We start from the raw sequence: 23,522 nt of genomic DNA on the forward strand, positions 1-23,522 counted from the left end.
CTGAGGGAGGAAGATGCTTCTGTTAGACGTCTGTTTGTGAGTAATGAGCGTGAGAAGGGAAGTGAGGATGACAATGCGAAGGTGAATGTGAGTGAAAATGACAGTGAGAAGGTGAATGTGAGGGAGAATGAGACTAGTTTTAGGAATGAGATTAATAGAGATGATTAGGGTGATAAGGGTAAGGGCTAGGAATAGTATGGATATTTTGAATATTAATAAAATTGCAAATACTTAGAATGTTAATGAAAATAAGAATTATGAAAAGGTATAGAAACAAGAAAGAAAAGAAAAAAATATATATGTATGATAATGAGAAAGAATATTATAATGAAAATAAATGTTTGATAATTATTTATCAGTAATATATATATTTTATATATATACAATATATATAATATAGAGAATTATACAGAAATATAGAGTGACAAAGAGTAGGAGAATTATACATGTGGGGTTTTCTTGCCACATTCGTGCAGTAAATAAAGATGTTCTTTAGCCATTGAAACACGTGGTGTTGTTGAGCGTCTGCTAATTTATTCAGAAAATCATATTGATATAAAACGATTTACACTTCTGTTTCAATGCAGTTAAAATATATAGTCTTCATAATGGAAAAACATACACCTGATAAATGGTGTAACATAAACAAAACATGTCTTTCTTGTAGTAAATAAGCGTAAAATAAAAAACATCAAAATATTGGTGGAACATGGGAGACATTACGTATGTCAAAGAAAACGGACCCGCCGTTCGGGGGGACTTAACTAAACTTTTATATTTCTAAATTTATTACTATCATTATTCATCATCACCATTATCATTATAATTGTTATCATATATATGTCATTACCATTATCATTAGTTCTATTATCATCATGAAAGTGTTATCATCAACATTATCAGTGATGATTACTTTATCATTAATATTGTTATCATTACCACCATCAACATTATGAAACTTTTCATTATCATCATTATTGTTGTTGCTTTTGTTGCCATTACTTTCTCCATTATCATCATTGTCATCACTGACAAAGACCTCGCAACAACACCACCAACAAAAACATGTAGGAGAACAAGAACAGGATCACCATCAAAATAACAATAATGAGAAGAAGAAGGATGATAACAATTGATAATTTAGTAGAAATGGGAGTAACAATGATATTTATAGTAATGAAATAATAATGATAATATGAATAGCACCATTGATGATGATTATGATTGATGATCAGGATGATCATATTTCTTATAAATAATCAGGAAAATAATAATGACAATGTCAGTAATAATTAAGATGATCATACTTATTATTATCATAATTATTATAACTAATCATTATAACATTTATAGTATAAAGAAATATAGAAAAATCTATTTTTTTCTTAGTTATAAAATAATCTATGAAAATATTTCATTGAAAAATTCATAGAATAAAGAAATAAATATCAATAAAATTAATGATAAAAGATGAAAAAGATTCCCTTATTAAATTATAACAATAATTGTTATAAAATTCCATAAAGACAAAGATTAGAAAGGAAACAAAAGCAAATTTCTTCTGGTGCCTTTAAGAAGTCACTCGCTTTCCAATCGCCTTACCATAACTATCCTTGGCGTTCACTTCTCCGCCCTTCTCGAGGAGCGTCTCAGCAACAGCATGATGGCCGTTGTGGGAAGCCCAGTGTAAGGGAGTCCAAGCTGAGGGAGGAAGATGCTTCTGTTAGACGTCTGTTTGTGAGTAATGAGCGTGAGAAGGGAATGACAATGCGAAGGTGAATGTGAGTGAAAATGACAATGAGAAGGTGAATGTGAGTGAGAATGACAATGAGAAGGTGATTGTGAGGGAGAATGAGATTAGTTTTAGGAATGATTAAGGTGATAAGGATAAGGGCAAGGAATAGTATGAATATTTTGAATATTAATAAAATTGCAAATAATAAGAAAGTTACTGAAAATAAAAATTAGGAAAAGGCATAGAAATGAGAAGGAAGAAAATGCGTATGATTATAAGAAGGAATATTTTAATGAAAAAGAACGTTTGATAATCATTTATCAAAAAATATATATATATTACAATGATAATCATCATTATTGTTGTTGCATTTGTTGCCATTACTTTCTCCATTATCATCATTGTCTTTGTCATCACTGACAAAGACCTCGCAACAACACCACCAACAAAAGCATGTAGGAGAACAAGAACAGGATCACCATCAAAATAACAATAATAAGAAGAAGGATGATAAGAAGGAGATCTAGTCAGGGATTTATATAACATCAGTAAAGACTTTCTATCAGCTCCCCATTTGTGTCCAGAAATGCACTTTAATAAATTGAGTGCTTTTTGACATTTATTCTTTAACTGACCAATGTGGTCTTTCCAATTCAATCTACTATCAAAGAGTAGACCAAGAAATCTAGCTGAATTTTTAATAGGTATTGGGTGGTTGTCTAGAGTTAGCCTGATGTTGGGCTTTCTCCTATGTGTAAAGACCACGCCAATACTCTTTCTTATGGAAAACTTAAAACCCCACTGGAGGCCCTAGTTATGAATCATATCCAGTGCCAATTGGATCTGATTTGCCGAGAACTCTGCATTATTGCTGGAGTGCCATAATGCACAATCATCGGCGTACAGTGAGTATTTAAGATTCCGAGGAGGAGATGGTAAAATGTCATTTATCATACACAGAAATAATGTTGGAGACAAGACACTTCCTTGTGGGACCCCGTTTGCCTGGACAAAAATGTCCGAGAATGTGACATTGTCGGAAAATAATTTGACAGAAAACGTTCTGTCAGATATGAAATTTTGGATAAAACAAGGCAAGTTTCCACGTAATCCGAAAGCATAAAGTTTTCTGAGTAGCCATGTCGCCATGTCATGTCGTAGCTTTTTCTATGTCTAAAAATACTGAAATCAAAAAATGCTTTTTGGCAAATGCCTCATGAATATGACTTTCCAGTTTTACTAGCTGATCGAGAGTTTGACGTCCCTTTCGGAAGCCGCACTGCTCGTCAACTAGTAAATTCTGGTATTTAAAAAATGCAATAGCCTACTATTAACAATTCTTTCCATGACCTTGCATAAGCAGCTTGTCAACGCAATTGGGCGGTAAGAGATGGCGGATCTGGGATTTCCCCCTCCTTTCAATATGGGAATGATGTGGCGAAATGCCATGAATTTGGAAAAGTCTGGCTTTTCCAAATATCATTGTACACTTCTAGCAACTTAATCATGTCATCATGATTAAGATGCTTCATCATCTTATATCGAATCTCATCGGGGCCTGGGGATGTTCCTCTACAGGCTTCTAGGGCTCGGACAAGCTCATTCATAGTTAGATCTTTATTATAATCAAGGTTATCTCCTGTGGCAAAGTGAATTGGTTGCAGCTCGGCTGCTTCCTTGGTGGTCAGGAATGCAATTGTAGTTTTCCGAGCTGCTTGTATAGAGAACTGCCTGGCGATTATGTTAGCAATGTCTCTATATTCTTTTCCCTCATGAGTGATGTTTTTGATTTTTAATAATTTCTTTTTTTATTGATTTTGTTGACAGTGGACCAAACCACTGCAATGCTGTATTGCTGTTAATCGAGAGACAAAGCTTCGCCAGGAGTCTCTTTTGGCTTGTTGATTGTTCTTCTTCGAGCCCTAGCTCTCGCTTGTTTTTAATTGCGAAAGTTCTCGTTTGTGATATTAATTGTGGAAAAGCCTGTAGGCCTCTATTTTCGTTCACATAAGCGCCCTGCGGCAATCTGGTGTCCACCATGGAACTCTATGCTTAAGGCTAATCTGTCGAAGTCTTAGGGATGGTTGCCATTGCTGCATTTATAATACAATTTTGAAACACTGTTTACTTTATCATCAATGTTTCTTCTTTCTTCCCTCCAACAACTTCAGCTTGACGCTCCTTGTGAAGGCGACCCAATCTGCTCTTTTTACCGTTAAATTTCCCCCTCGTGGCGCCATAAAGGCGGGAAACTCGCTGCATTTCCCCTGGAGGGATGGCTGGGCGAAGCACATCCACTACAATGCAGCTGTTTTCACATGTGGGATGTTTTGGACGCGTGACATATCCTGGCAGACTCTAAGAGCTTGATTCTGGACTGATTGTTGTTTGGCCATTTGGCTTTAGGAGGAGTTTGTGTGTGTGTGAGGTTGTTTCTGTACCTCCATGCAAATATTTGAAATCCTTTATTTTTTGACTTTTGCAGTGAATACAATCTGCAATTGTGTTAGTGACAACTGTACACAACTTATATATTTATCGATATCATTATTTACCATATATAATATATTTATTTATATCATTATTATAATATACTATATAATTACAAATAATATATATATAAATAATATATATATATATTATATATATAATATAGAGAATTATACAGAAAATATAATGACAAAGAGTAGGAGAAGGAGAATTATACAGAAAGTATAGAGTGACATAGAGTAGGAGAAGGAGAATTATACAGAAAGTATAGAGTGACAAAGAATAGTAGGAAAAGGAAAATTTTACAGAAAATATAGAGTGACAAAGAGTAGAAGTAGAATCATACAGAAAGTATAGAGTGACAAAGAGTAGGAGAAGGAGAATATACAGAAAGTATAGAGTGACAAAGAGTAGAAGGAGAATTATACAGAAATATGGAGTGACAAAGAGTAGGAGAAGGAGAATCATACAGAAAGTATAGAGTGACAAAGAGTAGGAGAAGGAGAATTATACAGAAAATATAGAGTGACAGAGAGTAGGAGAAGGAGAATTATACAGAAAGTATAGAGTGACAAAGAGTAGGAGAAGGAGAATTATACAGAAAGTATAGAGTGACAAAGAGTAGGAGAAGGAGAATTATACAGAAAGTATAGAGTGACAAAGAGTAGGAGAAGGAGAATTATACAGAAAGTATAGAGTGACATAGGAGTAGGAGAAGGAAAATTGTACAGAAAATATAGAGTGACAAAGAGTAGGAGAAGGAGAATCATACAGAAAATATAGAGTGACAAAGATAGGAGAAGGAGAATTATATAGAAAGTATATAGTGACAAAGAGTAGGAGAAGGAGAATTATATAGAAAGTATAGAGTGACAAAGAGTAGAAGGAGAATTATATAGAAAGTATAGAGTGACATAGAGTAGGAGAAGGAGAATTATATAGAAAGTATAGAGTGACAAAGAGTAGAAGAAGAAATATAGAGAAAATAGAGAGTGAAGAAGAGTAGGAGAAGGAGAATTATATAGAAAGTATAGAGTGACAAAGAGTAGGAGAAGGAGAATTATACAGAAAGTATAGAGTGACATAGAGTAGGAGAAGGAGAATTATACAGAAAGTATAGAGTGACAAAGAGTAGGAGAAGGAGAATCATACAGAAAATATAGAGTGACAAAGATAGGAGAAGGAGAATTATATAGAAAGTATATAGTGACAAAGAGTAGGAGAAGGAGAATTATATAGAAAGTATAGAGTGACAAAGAGTAGAAGGAGAATTCTACAGAAAATATAGAGTGACAAAGAGTAGGAGAAGGAAAATTATACAGAAAATATAATGACAAAGAGTAGGAGAAGGAGAATTATATAGAAAGTATAGAGTGACAAAGAGTAGAGGGAGAATTCTACAGAAAATATAGAGTGACAAAGAGTAGGAGAAGGAAAATTATACAGAAAATATAATGACAAAGAGTAGGAGAAGGAGAATTATACAGAAAATATAGAGTGACAAAGAGTAGAAGGAGAATTATACAGAAAGTATAGAGAGACAAAGAGTAGAAGGATAATTATACAGAAAGTATAGAGTGACAAAGCGTAGGAGAAGGATAATTATACAGAAAGTATAGAGTGACATAGAGTAGGAGAAGGAGAATTATACAGAAAGTATAGAGTGACAAAGAGTAGAAGGAGAATTATACAGAAAGTATAGAGTGACAAAGAGTAGAAGGAGAATTATACAGAAAATATAGAGTGACAAAGAGTAGGAGAAGGAAAAGTATACAGAAAATATAATGACAAAGAGTAGGAGAAGGAGAATTATACAGAAAGTATAGAGTGACAAAGAGTAGAAGGAGAATTATATAGAAAGTATAGAGTGACATAGAGTAGGAGAAGGAGAATTATACAGAAAATATAGAGTGACAAAGAGTAGGAGAAGGAGAATTGGACAGAAAATGAAGTGACAAAGAGTAGAAGAATTATAAAGAGAATGTAAAGTGACAAAGAATAGTAGGAGAAGGAAAATTTTACAGAAAATATAGAGTGACAAAGAGTAGAAGTAGAATCATACAGAAAGTATAGAGTGACAAAGAGTAGGAGAAGGAGAATTATACAGAAAGTATAGAGTGACAAAGAATAGGAGAAGGAGAATTATACAGAAAGTATAGAGTGACAAAGAGTAGGAGAAGGAGAATTATACAGAAAGTATAGAGTGACAAAGAGTAGGAGAAGGAGAATTATACAGAAAGTATAGAGTGACAAAGAGTAGGAGAAGGAGAATTATACAGAAAGTATAGAGTGACAAAGAGTAGGAGAAGGAGAATTATACAGAAAGTATAGAGTGACAAAGAGTAGGAGAAGGAGAATTATACAGAAAGTATAGTGACAAAGAGTAGAAGGAGAATTATACAGAAAGTATAGTGACAAAGAGTAGGAGAAGGAGAATTATACAGAAAATATAGAGTGACAAAGAGTAGGAGAAGGAGAATATACAGAAAGTATAGAGTGACAAAGAATAGGAGAAAGAGAATTATACAGAAAGTATAGAGTGACAAAGAGTAGGAGAAGGAGAATTATACAGAAAGTATAGAGTGACAAAGAGTAGGAGAAGGAGAATTATACAAAAAGTATAGTGACAAAGAGTAGAAGGAGAATTATACAGAAAGTATAGTGACAAAGAGTAGGAGAAGGAGAATTATACAGAAAATATAGAGTGACAAAGAGTAGGAGAAGGAGAATTATACAGAAAATATAGAGTGACAAAGAGTAGAAGGAGAATTATATAGAAAGTATAGAGTGACAAAGAGTAGAAGGAGAATTATACAGAAAGTATAGAGTGACATAGAGTAGGAGAAGGAGAATTATACAGAAATTATAGAGTGACAAAGAGTAGAAGGAGAATTATACAGAAATTATAGAGTGACAAAGAGTAGAAGGAGAATTATACAGAAAGTATAGAGTGACAAAGAGTAGAAGGAGAATTATATAGAAAGTATAGAGTGACAAAGAGTAGAAGGAGAATTATACAGAAAATATAGAGTGACAAAGAGTAGAAGGAGAATTATATAGAAAGTATAGAGTGACATAGAGTAGGAGAAGGAGAATTATACAGAAATTATAGAGTGACAAAGAGTAGAAGGAGAATTATATAGAAAGTATAGAGTGACAAAGAGTAGAAGGAGAATTATACAGAAATTATAGAGTGACAAAGAGTAGAAGGAGAATTATACAGAAATTATAGAGTGACAAAGAGTAGAAGGAGAATTATACAGAAAGTATAGAGTGACATAGGAGTAGGAGAAGGAGAATCATACAGAAAATGTAGAGTGACAAAGAGTAAAAGAAGGAAAATTATACAGAAAATATAGAGTGACAGAGAGTAGGAGAAGGAGAATTATACAGAAAGTATAGAGTGACAAAGAGTAGGAGAAGGAGAATTATACAGAAAATATAGTGACAAAGAGTAGGAGAAGGAGAATTATATAGAAAGTATAGAGTGACAAAGAGTAGAGGGAGAATTCTACAGAAAATATAGAGTGACAAAGAGTAGGAGAAGGAAAATTATACAGAAAATATAGAGTGACAAAGAGTAGGAGAAGGAGAATTATATAGAAAGTATAGAGTGACAAAGAGTAGAAGGAGAATTATATAGAAAGTATAGAGTGACATAGAGTAGGAGAAGGAGAATTATATAGAAAGTATAGAGTGACATAGAGTAGGAGAAGGAGAATTATATAGAAAGTATAGAGTGACATAGAGTAGGAGAAGGAGAATTATATAGAAAGTATAGAGTGACATAGAGTAGGAGAAGGAGAATTATACAGAAAATATAGAGTGACAAAGAGTAGAAGGAGAATTATACAGAAATTATAATGACAAAGAGTAGAGGGAGAATTCTACAGAAAATATAGAGTGACAAAGAGTAGGAGAAGGAAAATTATACAGAAAATATAATGACAAAGAGTAGGAGAAGGAGAATTATACAGAAAATATAGTAACAAAGCGTAGGAGAAGGATAATTATACAGAAAGTATAGAGTGACAAAGAGTAGAAGGAGAATTATACAGAAAGTATAGAGTGACAAAGAGTAGAAGGAGAATTATACAGAAAGTATAGAGTGACAAAGAGTAGGAGAAGGAGAATTATACAGAAAGTATAGAGTGACAAAGAGTAGAAGGAGAATTATACAGAAAGTATAGAGTGACAAAGAGTAGGAGAAGGAGAATTATACAGAAAGTATAGAGTGACAAAGAGTAGGAGAAAGAGAATTATACAGAAAGTATAGGGTGACAAAGAGTAGGAGAAGGAGAATCATACAGAAAATATAGAGTGACAAAGATAGGAGGAGGAGAATTATATAGAAAGTATAGAGTGACAAAGAGTAGGAGAAGGAGAATTATATAGAAAGTATAGAGTGACAAAGAGTAGAAGGAGGATTATACAGAAAATATAGAGTGACAAAGAGTAGAAGGAGAATTATAGAAAAAGTATAGTGACAAAGAGAAGACGGAGAAATATACAAAAAATAGAGTGACAAAGAATAGGAGAAAGAGAATTATACAGAAAGTATAGAGTGACAAAGAGTAGGAGAAGGAGAATTATACAGAAAGTATAGTGACAAAGAGTAGAAGGAGAATTATACAAAAAGTATAGTGACAAAGAGTAGAAGGAGAATTATACAGAAAGTATAGTGACAAAGAGTAGGAGAAGGAGAATTATACAGAAAATATAGAGTGACAAAGAGTAGGAGAAGGAGAATTATACAGAAAATATAGAGTGACAAAGACTAGGAGAAGGAGAATTATACAGAAAGTATAGAGTGACAAAGAGTAGAAGGAGAATTATACAGAAAGTATAAAGTGACAAAGAGTAGAAGGAGAATTATACAGAAAGTATAAAGTGACAAAGAGTAGAAGGAGAATTATACAGAAAGTATAGAGTGACAAAGAGTAGGAGAAGGAGAATTATACAGAAAGTATAGAGTGACAAAGAGTAGGAGAAGGAGAATTATACAGAAAGTATAGAGTGACAAAGAGTAGAAGGAGAATTATACAGAAATTATAGAGTGACAAAGAGTAGAAGGAGAATTATATAGAAAGTATAGAGTGACATAGAGTAGGAGAAGGAGAATTATACAGAAAGTATAGAGTGACAAAGAGTAGAAGGAGAATTATACAGAAATTATAGAGTGACAAAGAGTAGAAGGAGAATTATACAGAAAGTATAGAGTGACAAAGAGTAGAAGGAGAATTATATAGAAAGTATAGAGTGACATAGAGTAGGAGAAGGAGAATTATATAGAAAGTATAGAGTGACAAAGAGTAGAAGGAGAATTATACAGAAATTATAGAGTGACAAAGAGTAGAAGGAGAATTATACAGAAAGTATAGAGTGACATAGAGTAGGAGAAGGAGAATTATACAGAAAGTATAGAGTGACAAAGAGTAGGAGAAGGAGAATTATACAGAAAGTATAGAGTGACATAGAGTAGGAGAAGGAGAATTATATAGAAAGTATAGAGTGACATAGAGTAGGAGAAGGAGAATTATACAGAAAGTATAGAGTGACATAGAGTAGGAGAAGGAGAATTATACAGAAAGTATAGAGTGACATAGAGTAGGAGAAGGAGAATTATATAGAAAGTATAGAGTGACATAGAGTAGGAGAAGGAGAATTATACAGAAAGTATAGAGTGACAAAGAGTAGGAGAAGGAGAATTATACAGAAATTATAATGACAAAGAGTAGGAGAAGGAGAATTATATAGAAAGTATAGAGTGACATAGAGTAGGAGAAGGAGAATTATATAGAAAGTATAGAGTGACATAGAGTAGGAGAAGGAGAATTATATAGAAAGTATAGAGTGACATAGAGTAGGAGAAGGAGAATTATATAGAAAGTATAGAGTGACATAGAGTAGGAGAAGGAGAATTATATAGAAAGTATAGAGTGACATAGAGTAGGAGAAGGAGAATTATATAGAAAGTATAGAGTGACATAGAGTAGGAGAAGGAGAATTATATAGAAAGTATAGAGTGACATAGAGTAGGAGAAGGAGAATTATATAGAAAGTATAGAGTGACATAGGAGTAGGAGAAGGAAAATTGTACAGAAAATATAGAGTGACAAAGATAGGAGAAGGAGAATTATACAGAAAGTATATAGTGACAAAGAGTAGGAGAAGGAAAATTATACAGAAAATATAATGACAAAGAGTAGGAGAAGGAGAATTATACAGAAAATATAGTAACAAAGCGTAGGAGAAGGATAATTATACAGAAAGTATAGAGTGACATAGAGTAGGAGAAGGAGAATTATACAGAAAGTATAGAGTGACAAAGAGTAGAAGGAGAATTATACAGAAAGTATAGAGTGACAAAGAGTAGAGGGAGAATTCTACAGAAAATATAGAGTGACAAAGAGTAGGAGAAGGAAAATTATACAGAAAATATAGAGTGACAAAGAGTAGAAGGAGAATTATATAGAAAGTATAGAGTGACATAGAGTAGGAGAAGGAGAATTATACAGAAAGTATAGAGTGACATAGAGTAGGAGAAGGAGAATTATACAGAAATTATAGAGTGACAAATAGTAGAAGGATAATTATACAGAAAGTATAGAGTGACATAGAGTAGGAGAAGGAGAATTATACAGAAAGTATAGAGTGACAAAGAGTAGAAGGAGAATTATACAGAAAGTATAGAGTGACAAAGAGTAGAAGGAGAATTATACAGAAAGTATAGAGTGACAAAGAGTAGAAGGAGAATTATACAGAAAGTATAGAGTGACAAAGAGTAGAAGGAGAATTATATAGAAAGTATAGAGTGACATAGAGTAGGAGAAGGAGAATTATATAGAAAGTATAGAGTGACATAGAGTAGAAGGAGAATTATACAGAAATTATAGAGTGACAAAGAGTAGAAGGAGAATTATATAGAAAGTATAGAGTGACATAGAGTAGGAGAAGGAGAATTATATAGAAAGTATAGAGTGACAAAGAGTAGAAGGAGAATTATATAGAAAGTATAGAGTGACATAGAGTAGGAGAAGGAGAATTATATAGAAAGTATAGAGTGACATAGAGTAGGAGAAGGAGAATTATATAGAAAGTATAGAGTGACATAGAGTAGGAGAAGGAGAATTATATAGAAAGTATAGAGTGACATAGAGTAGGAGAAGGAGAATTATATAGAAAGTATAGAGTGACATAGAGTAGGAGAAGGAGAATTATATAGAAAGTATAGAGTGACATAGAGTAGGAGAAGGAGAATTATATAGAAAGTATAGAGTGACATAGAGTAGGAGAAGGAGAATTATATAGAAAGTATAGAGTGACATAGAGTAGGAGAAGGAGAATTATACAGAAAGTATAGAGTGACATAGAGTAGGAGAAGGAGAATTATATAGAAAGTATAGAGTGACATAGAGTAGGAGAAGGAGAATTATATAGAAAGTATAGAGTGACATAGAGTAGGAGAAGGAGAATTATATAGAAAGTATAGAGTGACATAGAGTAGGAGAAGGAGAATTATATAGAAAGTATAGAGTGACATAGAGTAGGAGAAGGAGAATTATATAGAAAGTATAGAGTGACATAGAGTAGGAGAAGGAGAATTATATAGAAAGTATAGAGTGACATAGAGTAGGAGAAGGAGAATTATATAGAAAGTATAGAGTGACATAGAGTAGGAGAAGGAGAATTATATAGAAAGTATAGAGTGACATAGAGTAGGAGAAGGAGAATTATATAGAAAGTATAGAGTGACAAAGAGTAGAAGGAGAATTATATAGAAAGTATAGAGTGACATAGAGTAGGAGAAGGAGAATTATACAGAAAATATAGAGTGACAAAGAGTAGAAGGAGAATTATACAGAAAGTATAGAGTGACAAAGAGTAGAAGGAGAATTATATAGAAAGTATAGAGTGACAAAGAGTAGAAGGAGAATTATATAGAAAGTATAGAGTGACATAGAGTAGGAGAAGGAGAATTATATAGAAAGTATAGAGTGACATAGAGTAGGAGAAGGAGAATTGTACAGAAAATATAGAGTGACAATGATAGGAGAAGGAGAATTATACAGAAAGTATATAGTGACAAAGAGTAGGAGAAGGAGAATTATATAGAAAGTATAGAGTGACAAAGAGTAGAGGGAGAATTCTACAGAAAATATAGAGTGACAAAGAGTAGGAGAAGGAAAATTATACAGAAAATATAATGACAAAGAGTAGGAGAAGGAGAATTATACAGAAAGTATAGAGTGACATAGAGTAGGAGAAGGAGAATTATACAGAAAGTATAGAGTGACAAAGAGTAGAAGGAGAATTATACAGAAAGTATAGAGTGACAAAGAGTAGAAGGAGAATTATACAGAAAGTATAGAGTGACAAAGAGTAGAAGGAGAATTATACAGAAAGTATAGAGTGACAGAGAGTAGGAGAAGGAAAATATACAGAAAGTATAGAGTGACAAATAGTAGGAGAAAGAGAACTATACAGAAAATATAGAGTGACAAAGAGTAGGAGAAGGAGAATTATACAGAAAGTATAGAGTGACAAAGAGTAGAAGGAGAATTATACAGAAAGTATAGAGTGACAAAGAGTAGGAGAAGGAGAATTATACAGAAAGTATAGAGTGACAAAGAGTAGAAGGAGAATTATACAGAAAGGATAGTGACAAAGAGTAGGAGGAGGAGAATTATATAGAAAGTATAGAGTGACATAGAGTAGGAGAAGGAGAATTATACAGAAATTATAATGACAAAGAGTAGGAGAAGGAGAATTATACAGAAATTATAGAGTGACAAAGAGTAGAAGGAGAATTATACAGAAAGTATAGAGTGACATAGAGTAGGAGAAGGAAAATTTTACAGAAAATATAGAGTGACAAAGAGTAGAAGTAGAATCATACAGAAAGTATAGAGTGACAAAGAGTAGGAGAAGGAGAATTATACAGAAAATATAGAGTGACAGAGAGTAGGAGAAGGAGAATTATACAGAAAGTATAGAGTGACAAAGAGTAGGAGAAGGAGAATTATACAGAAAGTATAGAGTGACAAAGAGTAGGAGAAGGAGAATTATACAGAAAGTATAGAGTGACAAAGAGTAGAAGGAGAATTATACAGAAAGTATAGAGAGACAAAGAGTAGAAGGATAATTATACAGAAAGTATAGAGTGACAAAGAGTAGGAGAAGGAGAATTATACAGAAAGTATAGAGTGACAAAGAGTAGAAGGAGAATTATACAGAAAGTATAGAGTGACAAAGAGTAGAAGGAGAATTATACAGAAAGTATAGAGTGACAAAGAGTAGAAGGAGAATTATACAGAAAGTATAGAGTGACAAAGAGTAGAAGGAGAATTATACAGAAAGTATAGAGTGACAAAGAGTAGGAGAAGGAGAATTATACAGAAAGTATAGAGTGACACAGATTAGAAGGAAAATTATACAGAAAGTATAGAGGGACATAGAGTAGGAGAAGGAGAATTATATAGAAAGTATAGAGTGACATAGAGTAGGAGAAGGAGAATTATACAGAAAGTATAGAGTGACATAGAGTAGGAGAAGGAGAATTATATAGAAAGTATAGAGTGACATAGAGTAGGAGAAGGAGAATTATATAGAAAGTATAGAGTGACAAAGAGTGGAAGGAGAATTATACAGAAAGTATAGAGTGACAAAGAATAAGAGATGGAGAATTATACAGAAAGTATAGAGTGACAAAGAGAAGAAGGAGAATTATACAGAAAGAATAGAGTGACATAGAGTAGGAGAAGGAGAATTATATAGAAAGTATAGAGTGACAAAGAGTAGGAGAAGGAAAATTATACAGAAAATATAGAGTGACAAAGAGTAGAAGGAGAATTATACAGAAATTATAGAGTGACAAAGAGTAGAAGGAGAATTATATAGAAAGTATAGAGTGACATAGAGTAGGAGAAGGAGAATTATACAGAAAGTATAGAGTGACAAAGAGTAGAAGGAGAATTATACATAAAGTATAGATTGACATAGAGTAGAAGGAGAGTTATACAGAAAGTATAGATTGACATAGATAGGAGAAGGAGAATTATACAGAAAGTATATAGTGACAAAGAGTAAGAGAAGGAGAATTATATAGAAAGTATAGAGTGACAAAGAGTAGAAGGAGAATTATACAGAAAGTATAGAGTGACAAAGAATAAGAGAAGGAGAATTATACAGAAAGTATAGAGTGACAAAGAGTAGAAGGAGAATTATACAGAAAGTATAGAGTGACAAAGAGTAGAAGGAGAATTATACAGAAAGTATAGAGTGACAAAGAGTTGCAGAAGGAAAATTATACAGAAAATATAATGACAAAGAGTAGGAGAAGGAGAATTATACAGAAAATATAGAGTGACAAAGAGTAGAAGGAGAATTATATAGAAAGTATAGAGTGACATAGAGTAGGAGAAGGAGAATTATACAGAAAGTATAGAGTGACATAGGAGTAGGAGAAGGAAAATTGTACAGAAAATATAGAGTGACAATAATAGGAGAAGGAGAATTATACAGAAAGTATATAGTGACAAAGAGTAGGAGAAGGAGAATTATATAGAAAGTATAGAGTGACAAAGAGTAGAGGGAGAATTCTACAGAAAATATAGAGTGACAAAGAGTAGGAGGAGAATTATATAGAAAGTATAGAGTGACATAGAGTAGGAGAAGGAAAATTGTACAGAAAATATAGAGTGACAAAGAGTAGGAGAAGAAGAATTATACAGAAATTATAATGACAAAGAGTAGGAGAAGGAGAATTATACAGAAATTATAATGACAAAGAGTAGGAGAAGGAGAATTATACTGAAAGTATAGTGACAAAGAGTAGGAGAAGGAGAATTATACAGAAAATATAGAGTGACAAAGAGTAGGAGAAGGAGAATTATACAGAAAGTATAGAGTGACAAAGAGTAGAAGGAGAATTATACAGAAAGTATAGAGTGACAAAGAGTAGAAGGAGAATTATACAGAAAGTATAGAGTGACAAAGAGTAGAAGGAGAATTATACAGAAAGTATAGAGTGACAAAGAGTAGAAGGAGGAGTATTATACAGAAAAGATGTGGCGACAAAGAGTAGGAGAAGGAGAATTATACAGAAAGTATAGAGTGACAAAGAGTAGAAGGAGAATTATACAGAAATTATAATGACAAAGAGTAGGAGAAGGATAATTATAAAGAAAGTATAGAGTGACATAGAGTAGGAGAAGGAGAATTATACAGAAAGTATAGAGTGACAAAGAGTAGAAGGAGAATTATACAGAAAGTATAGAGTGACATAGAGTAGGAGAAGGAGAATTGGGACCAGAAAAAGAGTGACAAAGAGTAGAAGAATTATAATAGAGTATAAAGTGACCAAAGAATAGGGAGAGGAAGTAGGAGAAGAAAATTACTACTCATGAAAATATAGAGTGACATGATGATAGTAGAAGGAGAATTATACAGAAAGTATAATAGTGACAAAGAGTAGGAGAAGGAGAATTATGAGAAAAAAAAAAAATAGAAATATAGAGTGACAAAGAGTAGAGGAGACTTCTACAGAAAATAGAGAGTGAACAAAGAGTAGGAGAAGAAGAAAATGTATATCATAAAAGATAATGACAAAGCATAGGAGAATGAGAATTATACAGAAAATATAGAGTGACTAAAGAGTAGGAAAGGAGAAATATAATGACAAAGATAGGAGCAGGATAATTATACAGAAAGTAGAAGAGTGACATAGATTAGGAGAAGGAGAATTATACAGAAAGTATATAGCTGACATAGAGTAGGAGAATGAGAAAGAAAGTATAGAGTGACAAAGAGTAGAAGGAGAACTTAATAACAGAAAAGTATAGAGTGACAAAGAGTAAGAAGGAGAAATTATTTACTAAAGTATAGAAGTGACAAAGAAGTCGCAGAAAGTAGAGTTATGACTTGGAATGGTTTCTGAGACTTGCGAGGATAAAAATTGGAAAAATGAACATTGTCTGATGATGTTAATGATATCAAAAATCACGAAGGGAAACTGAGGTTGGGAAGATGAAAACTGATTTGAATGGCATAACAACTTGTGATAATCGTAAATGATTATTATATTAATGATGATAATGCTAATGAAAAATATCTGTATGATGAATACAAAAGAAAAAGGACAAAAAACACAACAGCCTTATGAATATATACATGGAAAAGACTAGAGAATATGATAATGAAAGGGAAGAAAAATAATGAAGAAAAATTGAGCGTAATAAGTTAAATGGAAAAGTATTCATGAATGAAATCATCATGATTTGAAGAATGACTTTAATGACTCTTTATAATTATTAAATGCAATAATTTCTGATGGACAATGATAATAATAAAATAATAACCATAATGAAACATATAGATTCTCATTAAACTTCTATTCATTGTTTTTTTTGGAATTTAGTAATTATCATTAAACATAATATTTTACATAATGAAAAAATTATGATATCAGTCATAAAAATTAATTAAAAAATCAATAATGGAGCATTCTAACTAGTTTGATTTTGATATTGATAATAATACGGATTATTGTTGTTTATCTTTAATGTTTTTCTATATAATTATAATCAATGTTATTCTTAGTCATCATTATCATTATCATCATTATTATGGTTATTTTTTATTAGTATTATCATTATCTTTATAATAATCAAACAAAATAGGTAATATCTTTCTCGTATGAAATCTTATATTATTGATATTTCATTTGGATATGTTACCTTTGTACTTAATCAAACCTAACTTAAGTTTGGCGAGAGAGAGGCTGATTTTAGCGTAAAACGAATGCTAAGTTTAGTGCATTCCTCTTAACAGCACCTGCATAACCATGTTTGTTGCAACCAAGCTGTGAGCAGACGTGGGTGTTTGCAAGAAGGAAGAACAAGAAGCCATTGTGTTATCCTCATTGTCATCTGACAAAACCCATCATGATTTACCGACACTGGTACTATGAGTGATAAAGACCTCACAACTACAACAAAAGCATGTACAAGAACAAGAACAACAGGATCATCAGCAAAATTATCAATGATGACAAGAGGAAGGATAACCTATGATAATAATTTCAATAGAAATAGCAGTAATATGAATAATTAAAATAGTGATAATTCTAACTATAACAATAATAATAATAATCATAGCAATGATATGTATAAAATCATATTTAAGAAAAATTGAAGTAAAATAAAATGATATCAATAATGAAAGAGTAAAAGAGGAAGACAAAAGATGAATGATGAAAAATGACAATTACGAAAAGAAAATTCTTGAAATAATAATAATAACACAAATGTAATTGTAATAAATGATAAGATATGAATGTATAATAATAATGAATATTTGTATGATAATAATAATCATAACCTTGAAATACATACGACAAATGATAATGAATATATAACATTTACAAATAACTCAAATTAACAACTAAAACATAAGGATTGGATAAATAAAAAAGAATATTGAATGATGAAGAATAAGAAAACCTGATGATAGATGTATCCTTATTAGATCTAAATAATAATTATTATAAATTTCCACAGAGATAAAGATGATAAAAGAAACAAAAGCAAAATTCTTCTGGTGCCTTTAAGAAGTCACTCGCTTTCCAATCGCCTTACCATCCTTAGCCTTGGCGTTCACTTCTCCGCCCTTCTCGAGGAGCGTCTCTGCAACAGCATTGTGGCCGTTCACGGAAGCAAGATGTAAGGGAGTCAAACCTGAGGGAGGAAGATGCTTGTGTTAGACGTTTGTTTGTGAGTAATGAGCGTGAGAAGGGAAGTGAGGATGACAATGCAAAGGTGAATGTGAGTGAGAATGAAAATAAGAAGGTGAATGAGTGAGGGAGATTTCTCATGAGAATTAGTTTTAGGAATGAGATTAATAGAGATGATTAGGGTGATAAGGGTAAGGGCTAGGAATAGTAATGGATATTTTGAATATTAATAAAATTGCAAATACTTAGAATGTTAATGAAAATAAGAATTATGAAAAGGTATAGAAAACAAGAAGGAAAAGAAAAAATATATATGTATGATAATGAGAAAGAATATTATAATGAAAATGAATGTTTGATAATTATTTATCAGTAATATATATATATATTATATATATATATATATATATATATATATATATATATATATATGTATATATATATATACATATCAGTCACGAATAGATATGTAATATTATAATATATATATATATATATATATATATATATATATATATATATAAATATAATATAGAGAATTATACAGAAATCTATAGAGTTGGACAAGAGTAGGAGAATTATACATGTGGGGTTTTCTTGCCATATTCGTACAGTAAAATAAAGATGTATCTTAGCCATTGAAAACACGTGGTGTTGTTGTGACGTCTGCTAATTTATTCAGAAAATCATATTGAATCATAAAATGATTTACACTTCTGTTTCAATGCAGTTAAAATATATAGTGTTCATCATGGAAAAAACATACACCTGATAAATGGGTGTAACATAAAACAAAACATGTCTTTTCCTTGTAGTAAATAAGCGTAAAATATAAAAACATCAAATATTGGTGGAACATGGCAGACATTACGTATGTCAAAGAAAACGGACTCGCCGTTAGGGGGGACTTAACTAAACTTTTATATTTCTAAATTTATTACTATCATTATTCATCATCAACATTATTATTATCATTGTTATCATAAATATGTCATTACCATTATCATTAGTTCTATTATCATCATGAAAGTGTTATCATCAATATTATCAGTGATGATTACTTTAAAATCATTAATATTGTTATCATTACCACCATCAACATTATGAAACTTTTCATTATCATCATTATTGTTGTTGCTTTGTTGCCATCTACTTTCTCCATTATCATCATTGTCATTGTCATCACTGATAAAGACCTCGCAACAACACCACCAACAAAAGCATGTAGGAGAACAAGAAACAGGATCACCACCACCACCAAAATTAACAATAATAAGAAGAAGATGATAAACAATTGATAATTTAATAGAAATAGGAGTAATAATAATAGTAATCCTATTGAAATAATAATGATAATATGAATAGCACCATTGATGATGAGGATGATCATATTTCTTTTAGATAATCATGAAAATAATAATGATAATATCAATGATAATTAAGATGATCATACTTATTATTATCATAATTATTATAACTAATCATTATAACATTTATAGTATAAAGAAATATAGAAAAATCTATTAATTTCTATTTCATAAAATAATCTATGAAAATATTTTATTGAAACAATCATAGAATAAAGAAATAAAAATCAATAAAATTAAAAGAAAAGAAACAAAAGCAAAATTCTTCTGGCGCCTTTAAGAAGTCACTCGCTTTCAAATCGCCTTACCATCCTTATCCTTGGCGTTCACTTCTCCGCCCTTCTCGAGGAGCGTCTCTGCAACAGCATGATAGCCGTTCTGGGAAGCAAGGTGTAAGGGAGTCCAACCTGAGGGAGGAAGATGCTTGTGTTAGACGTCTGTTTGTGAGTAATGAATGTGAGAAGGGAAGTGAGGATGACAATGCGAAGGTGAATGTGAGTGAGAATGACAGTAAGAAGGTGAATGCGAGTGAAAATGACAATGAGATGGTGAATGTGAGTGAGAATAACAATCAGAAGGTGAATGTCAGTGAGAATGACAATGAGAAGGTGATTGTGAGGGAGAATGAGACTAGTTTTAGGAATGAGATTAATAGAGATGATTAGGGTGATAAGGGTAAGGGCTAGGAATAGTATGAATTTTTGATATATTAATAAAATTGCAAATACTTAGAATGTTAATTGCAAAATAAGATTATGTAAAGGTATAGAAAGAAGAAGGAAAAGAAAAATAAATATATGTATGATAATGAGAAAGAATATTATAATGAAAATGAATGTTTGATAATTATTTATCAGTAATATATATATTTTTTATTACTATGATAATTATTGTAATTTTTATTGTTTTTATTATTATATTTATGGAAGACCATTGCAATAATAACCATGAATCATGATAGCTATAATTTGATAGCAATGGTAATAAAATGATAAAAAAATATCAATCATAATGATAGAAAATATTAGTAAAGATAATTATGAACAATAACATGAATGATAATGATAATCGATGAAGATAAAAATAATCATGTAAGATAATAATAATGATAATCTAATAAATAATGATAAATTATATAAATATTCATAATGATAATAATGATAATGAAAATATTAATGATGATAAAAACATAATAACAGTCAAATAATGATTTCTAAAAATGATAGAAAAATAAAAATAATCATTATCACTGAAAATAATCATTATTCATTAATGATAATTACAATTCCAAAAAAAATTATAATCATTTATAATCAATATTTAAAATATTCAATATAATAAGAATTATCATAATAATCAATAAATATTATTTCCATCATATACTGATTTTATTAACTATCATTATTCACCTTCCAATCACATCATTATTATCATTATAATTCATTATCATTAGTTCCATCCATTATCATGAGAGTGTTATCATCAGTATCATAAAATTATTTCCTTCCCTTAATATTTGTGGGGTTTTCTTGCCACATTCGCGCAGTAAAGATAAAATTTTATTTATAATTTTTTAATATAAAAGATAAATATTCGTGCAGTAAAGATAAATATAAATGAGTTAAGATAAAATATTAAGATATTCGTGCAAGTAAATAAAGATGTTCTTTAGCCATTGATAACACGTGGTGTTGTTTGAGGACGTCTGCTTATTTATTTTCAGAAAATCATATTGATATAAAATGAATTATAATACTTCTGTTTCAATGCAGGTAAAATATATAGTCTTCAAATGGAAAAAACATACACCTGATATATGGTAGTAACAAAAACAATAACATGTCTTTCTTCTAGTAAATAGCGAAAAATAAAAAACATTCAAATATTGGGGGACATGGGAGACATTACGTATGTCAAAGAAAACGAACCCGCCGTTCGGGGGACTTAACTAAACTTTTATATTTCTTAAATTTATTTACTATTCATTATTCATCAACACCATTATTATTAATCAATGTTATCATAAAATATGTCATTACCGATTATCATTAGTATCTATTATCATCATGAAAGTGTTATCATCAAAAACCATTATCAGTGATGATTACTTTATTCATTAATATTGTTATCATTACCACCATCAACAATTATGAAAACTTTTCATTATCCATCATTATTGTTGTTGCTTTTGTTGCCATTACATTTCTCTCCATTATCATCATTGTCTTTGTCATCACAGACAAAGACCCTCGCAACAACACCACCAACAAAAGCATGTAGGAGAACAATGAACAGGATGCACCAATCAGAAATCAACAATAATGAGAAAGAGAAGGATGATAACACATTGATAATTTAATAGAAATGGGAGTGAACAAAATGATAGTTATTAGTAATAGAAATAATAATGATAATATAAAATAGGAAACGCATTGAATGATGAGTATGATTGATGATGCTGATGATCATATTTCTTTTAAATAATGATGAAATAAATAATCGATATTATCAATAATAATTGAAAGCCATCATACTTATTAATTATCAGAATTGTTATAACTAGGTTTGATTAAATTATAACATTTATATTTATAAAGAAGCAGAATAATTTATTTATTTCTAGTTTTAATTAGAATAATCTATGAAAATATTTTATTGAAAAAATTCATAGAATAAAGAAATAAATATCAATCAAATTAATGATAAAAGTTGATAAGATTCATTATTAATTATAACAATAATTGTATTAAAATTCCTAAAGACAAAGATGAGACGAGAACAAAAAGCAAAATTCTTTTGGTGCTTTAGAAGTCACTCGCTTTCCAATCGCCTTACCTTTCTTAGTCTTGGCGTTCACTTCTCGCCATTCGAGGAGCGTCTCTGCAAACAGCATGTTGGCAAATGCGGAAGCCCAGGTAAGGGGGTCCTGAGGAAGGAAGATGCTTCTGATAGACGTATGTTTGTGAGTAATGAATGTGAGAAGGGAGTGAGGACGACAATGCGAATTTGAATGTGAGTGAAGAATGACATGAGTATGAGTCTAGTTTTAGGAATGAGATTAATAGACGATGATAAGGGTGATAAGGATAAGGCAATGGATAGTATATTTTGAATATTAATAAAAATTGCGAATATAACGACTGTTAATGAAAATTAGATTAGAAAATATGTATGGATTATTGAGAGGAATATTATTAAGGAAATTAATTTTGAGAAATTATAATCCTATAATATATTTTTTTTAATTATTACTATGATAATTATTGTGCTTTTTATTGCTTTTATCATTATTTCTAAGAAGAATCCTATATTACAGTCAATCATGATAGCTATAATGATAGCAATAGTAATGAAAAAAAAATATATCAATCATAATGATAAAAATATTAGTAAAGATAATGAATAATAATTATTATAATGAGGATAATCATAATGAGGAAAGATAATAATAATGATGACTTTAATAATAATGATAATATAATATTAGTAATAATAGTAATAATCACAATAATAATGATAATGAAAATATTAATGATGATACAACTAATAAGAGTGAAGATGATAAATTCTAAAAATGATAATAACATAAAAAATAATCATTATTACTAAAGATAATCACTATCATTGATAATAATTATAATTTATAATAAATTTATAATAATCTATAATCAATATTCAAAATATTCATTAATTATCATCATAATCAATAAATATTATTTCCATCATTACTGTTATTACTATCATTATTCACCTTCCAATCACCATCATTATTATCATTATATCATTATCATGAGAGTGTTATCATCAGTATCATAAAATATTTCCATCCTTAATATTATTACTACCATTATTCATCATCACCATTATTATTATCATTGTTATCATAAATATATCATTACCATTATCATTATTTATATTATCGTAATGAAAGTGTTATCATCAACATTATCAGTGATGATTACTTTATCATTAATATTGTTATCATTACCTTCATTAACATTATGAAACTTTTCATTATCATCATTATTGTTGTTGCTTTTGTTGCCATTACTTTCTCCATTATTATCATTGTCTTTGTCATCACTGACAAAGACCTCGCAACAACACCACCAACAAAAGCATGTAGGAGAACAAGAACAGGATCACCATCAAAATAACAATAATGAGAAGAAGAAGGATGATAACAATTGATAATTTA

General features: G+C 30.8%; 1 protein-coding gene across 1 annotated transcript in view; it reads right to left on the reverse strand.

The window, feature by feature from the left end:
• The window catches only part of LOC122265493 (uncharacterized), a 29,435-nt gene extending 6,787 nt beyond the window's left edge, over positions 1–22,648 (reverse strand). The window contains exons 1-3 of the mRNA XM_086553099.1: positions 22,639–22,648; positions 19,633–19,731; positions 17,863–17,961 (exon numbers count right to left, since the gene is read on the reverse strand). Of these exons, the coding sequence (XP_086409225.1) occupies positions 17,863–17,961; positions 19,633–19,731; positions 22,639–22,648 (208 nt within the window). The remainder of the gene's footprint in view (positions 1–17,862; positions 17,962–19,632; positions 19,732–22,638) is intronic.
• Positions 22,649–23,522: the final 874 nt, after the last annotated feature.

Source organism: Penaeus japonicus, unplaced genomic scaffold (genome assembly GCF_977035675.1).
Source record: "Penaeus japonicus unplaced genomic scaffold, GWHDUDI00000001_assembly GWHDUDI00000027, whole genome shotgun sequence".
Classification (NCBI taxonomy): Eukaryota; Metazoa; Arthropoda; class Malacostraca; order Decapoda; family Penaeidae; genus Penaeus; species Penaeus japonicus.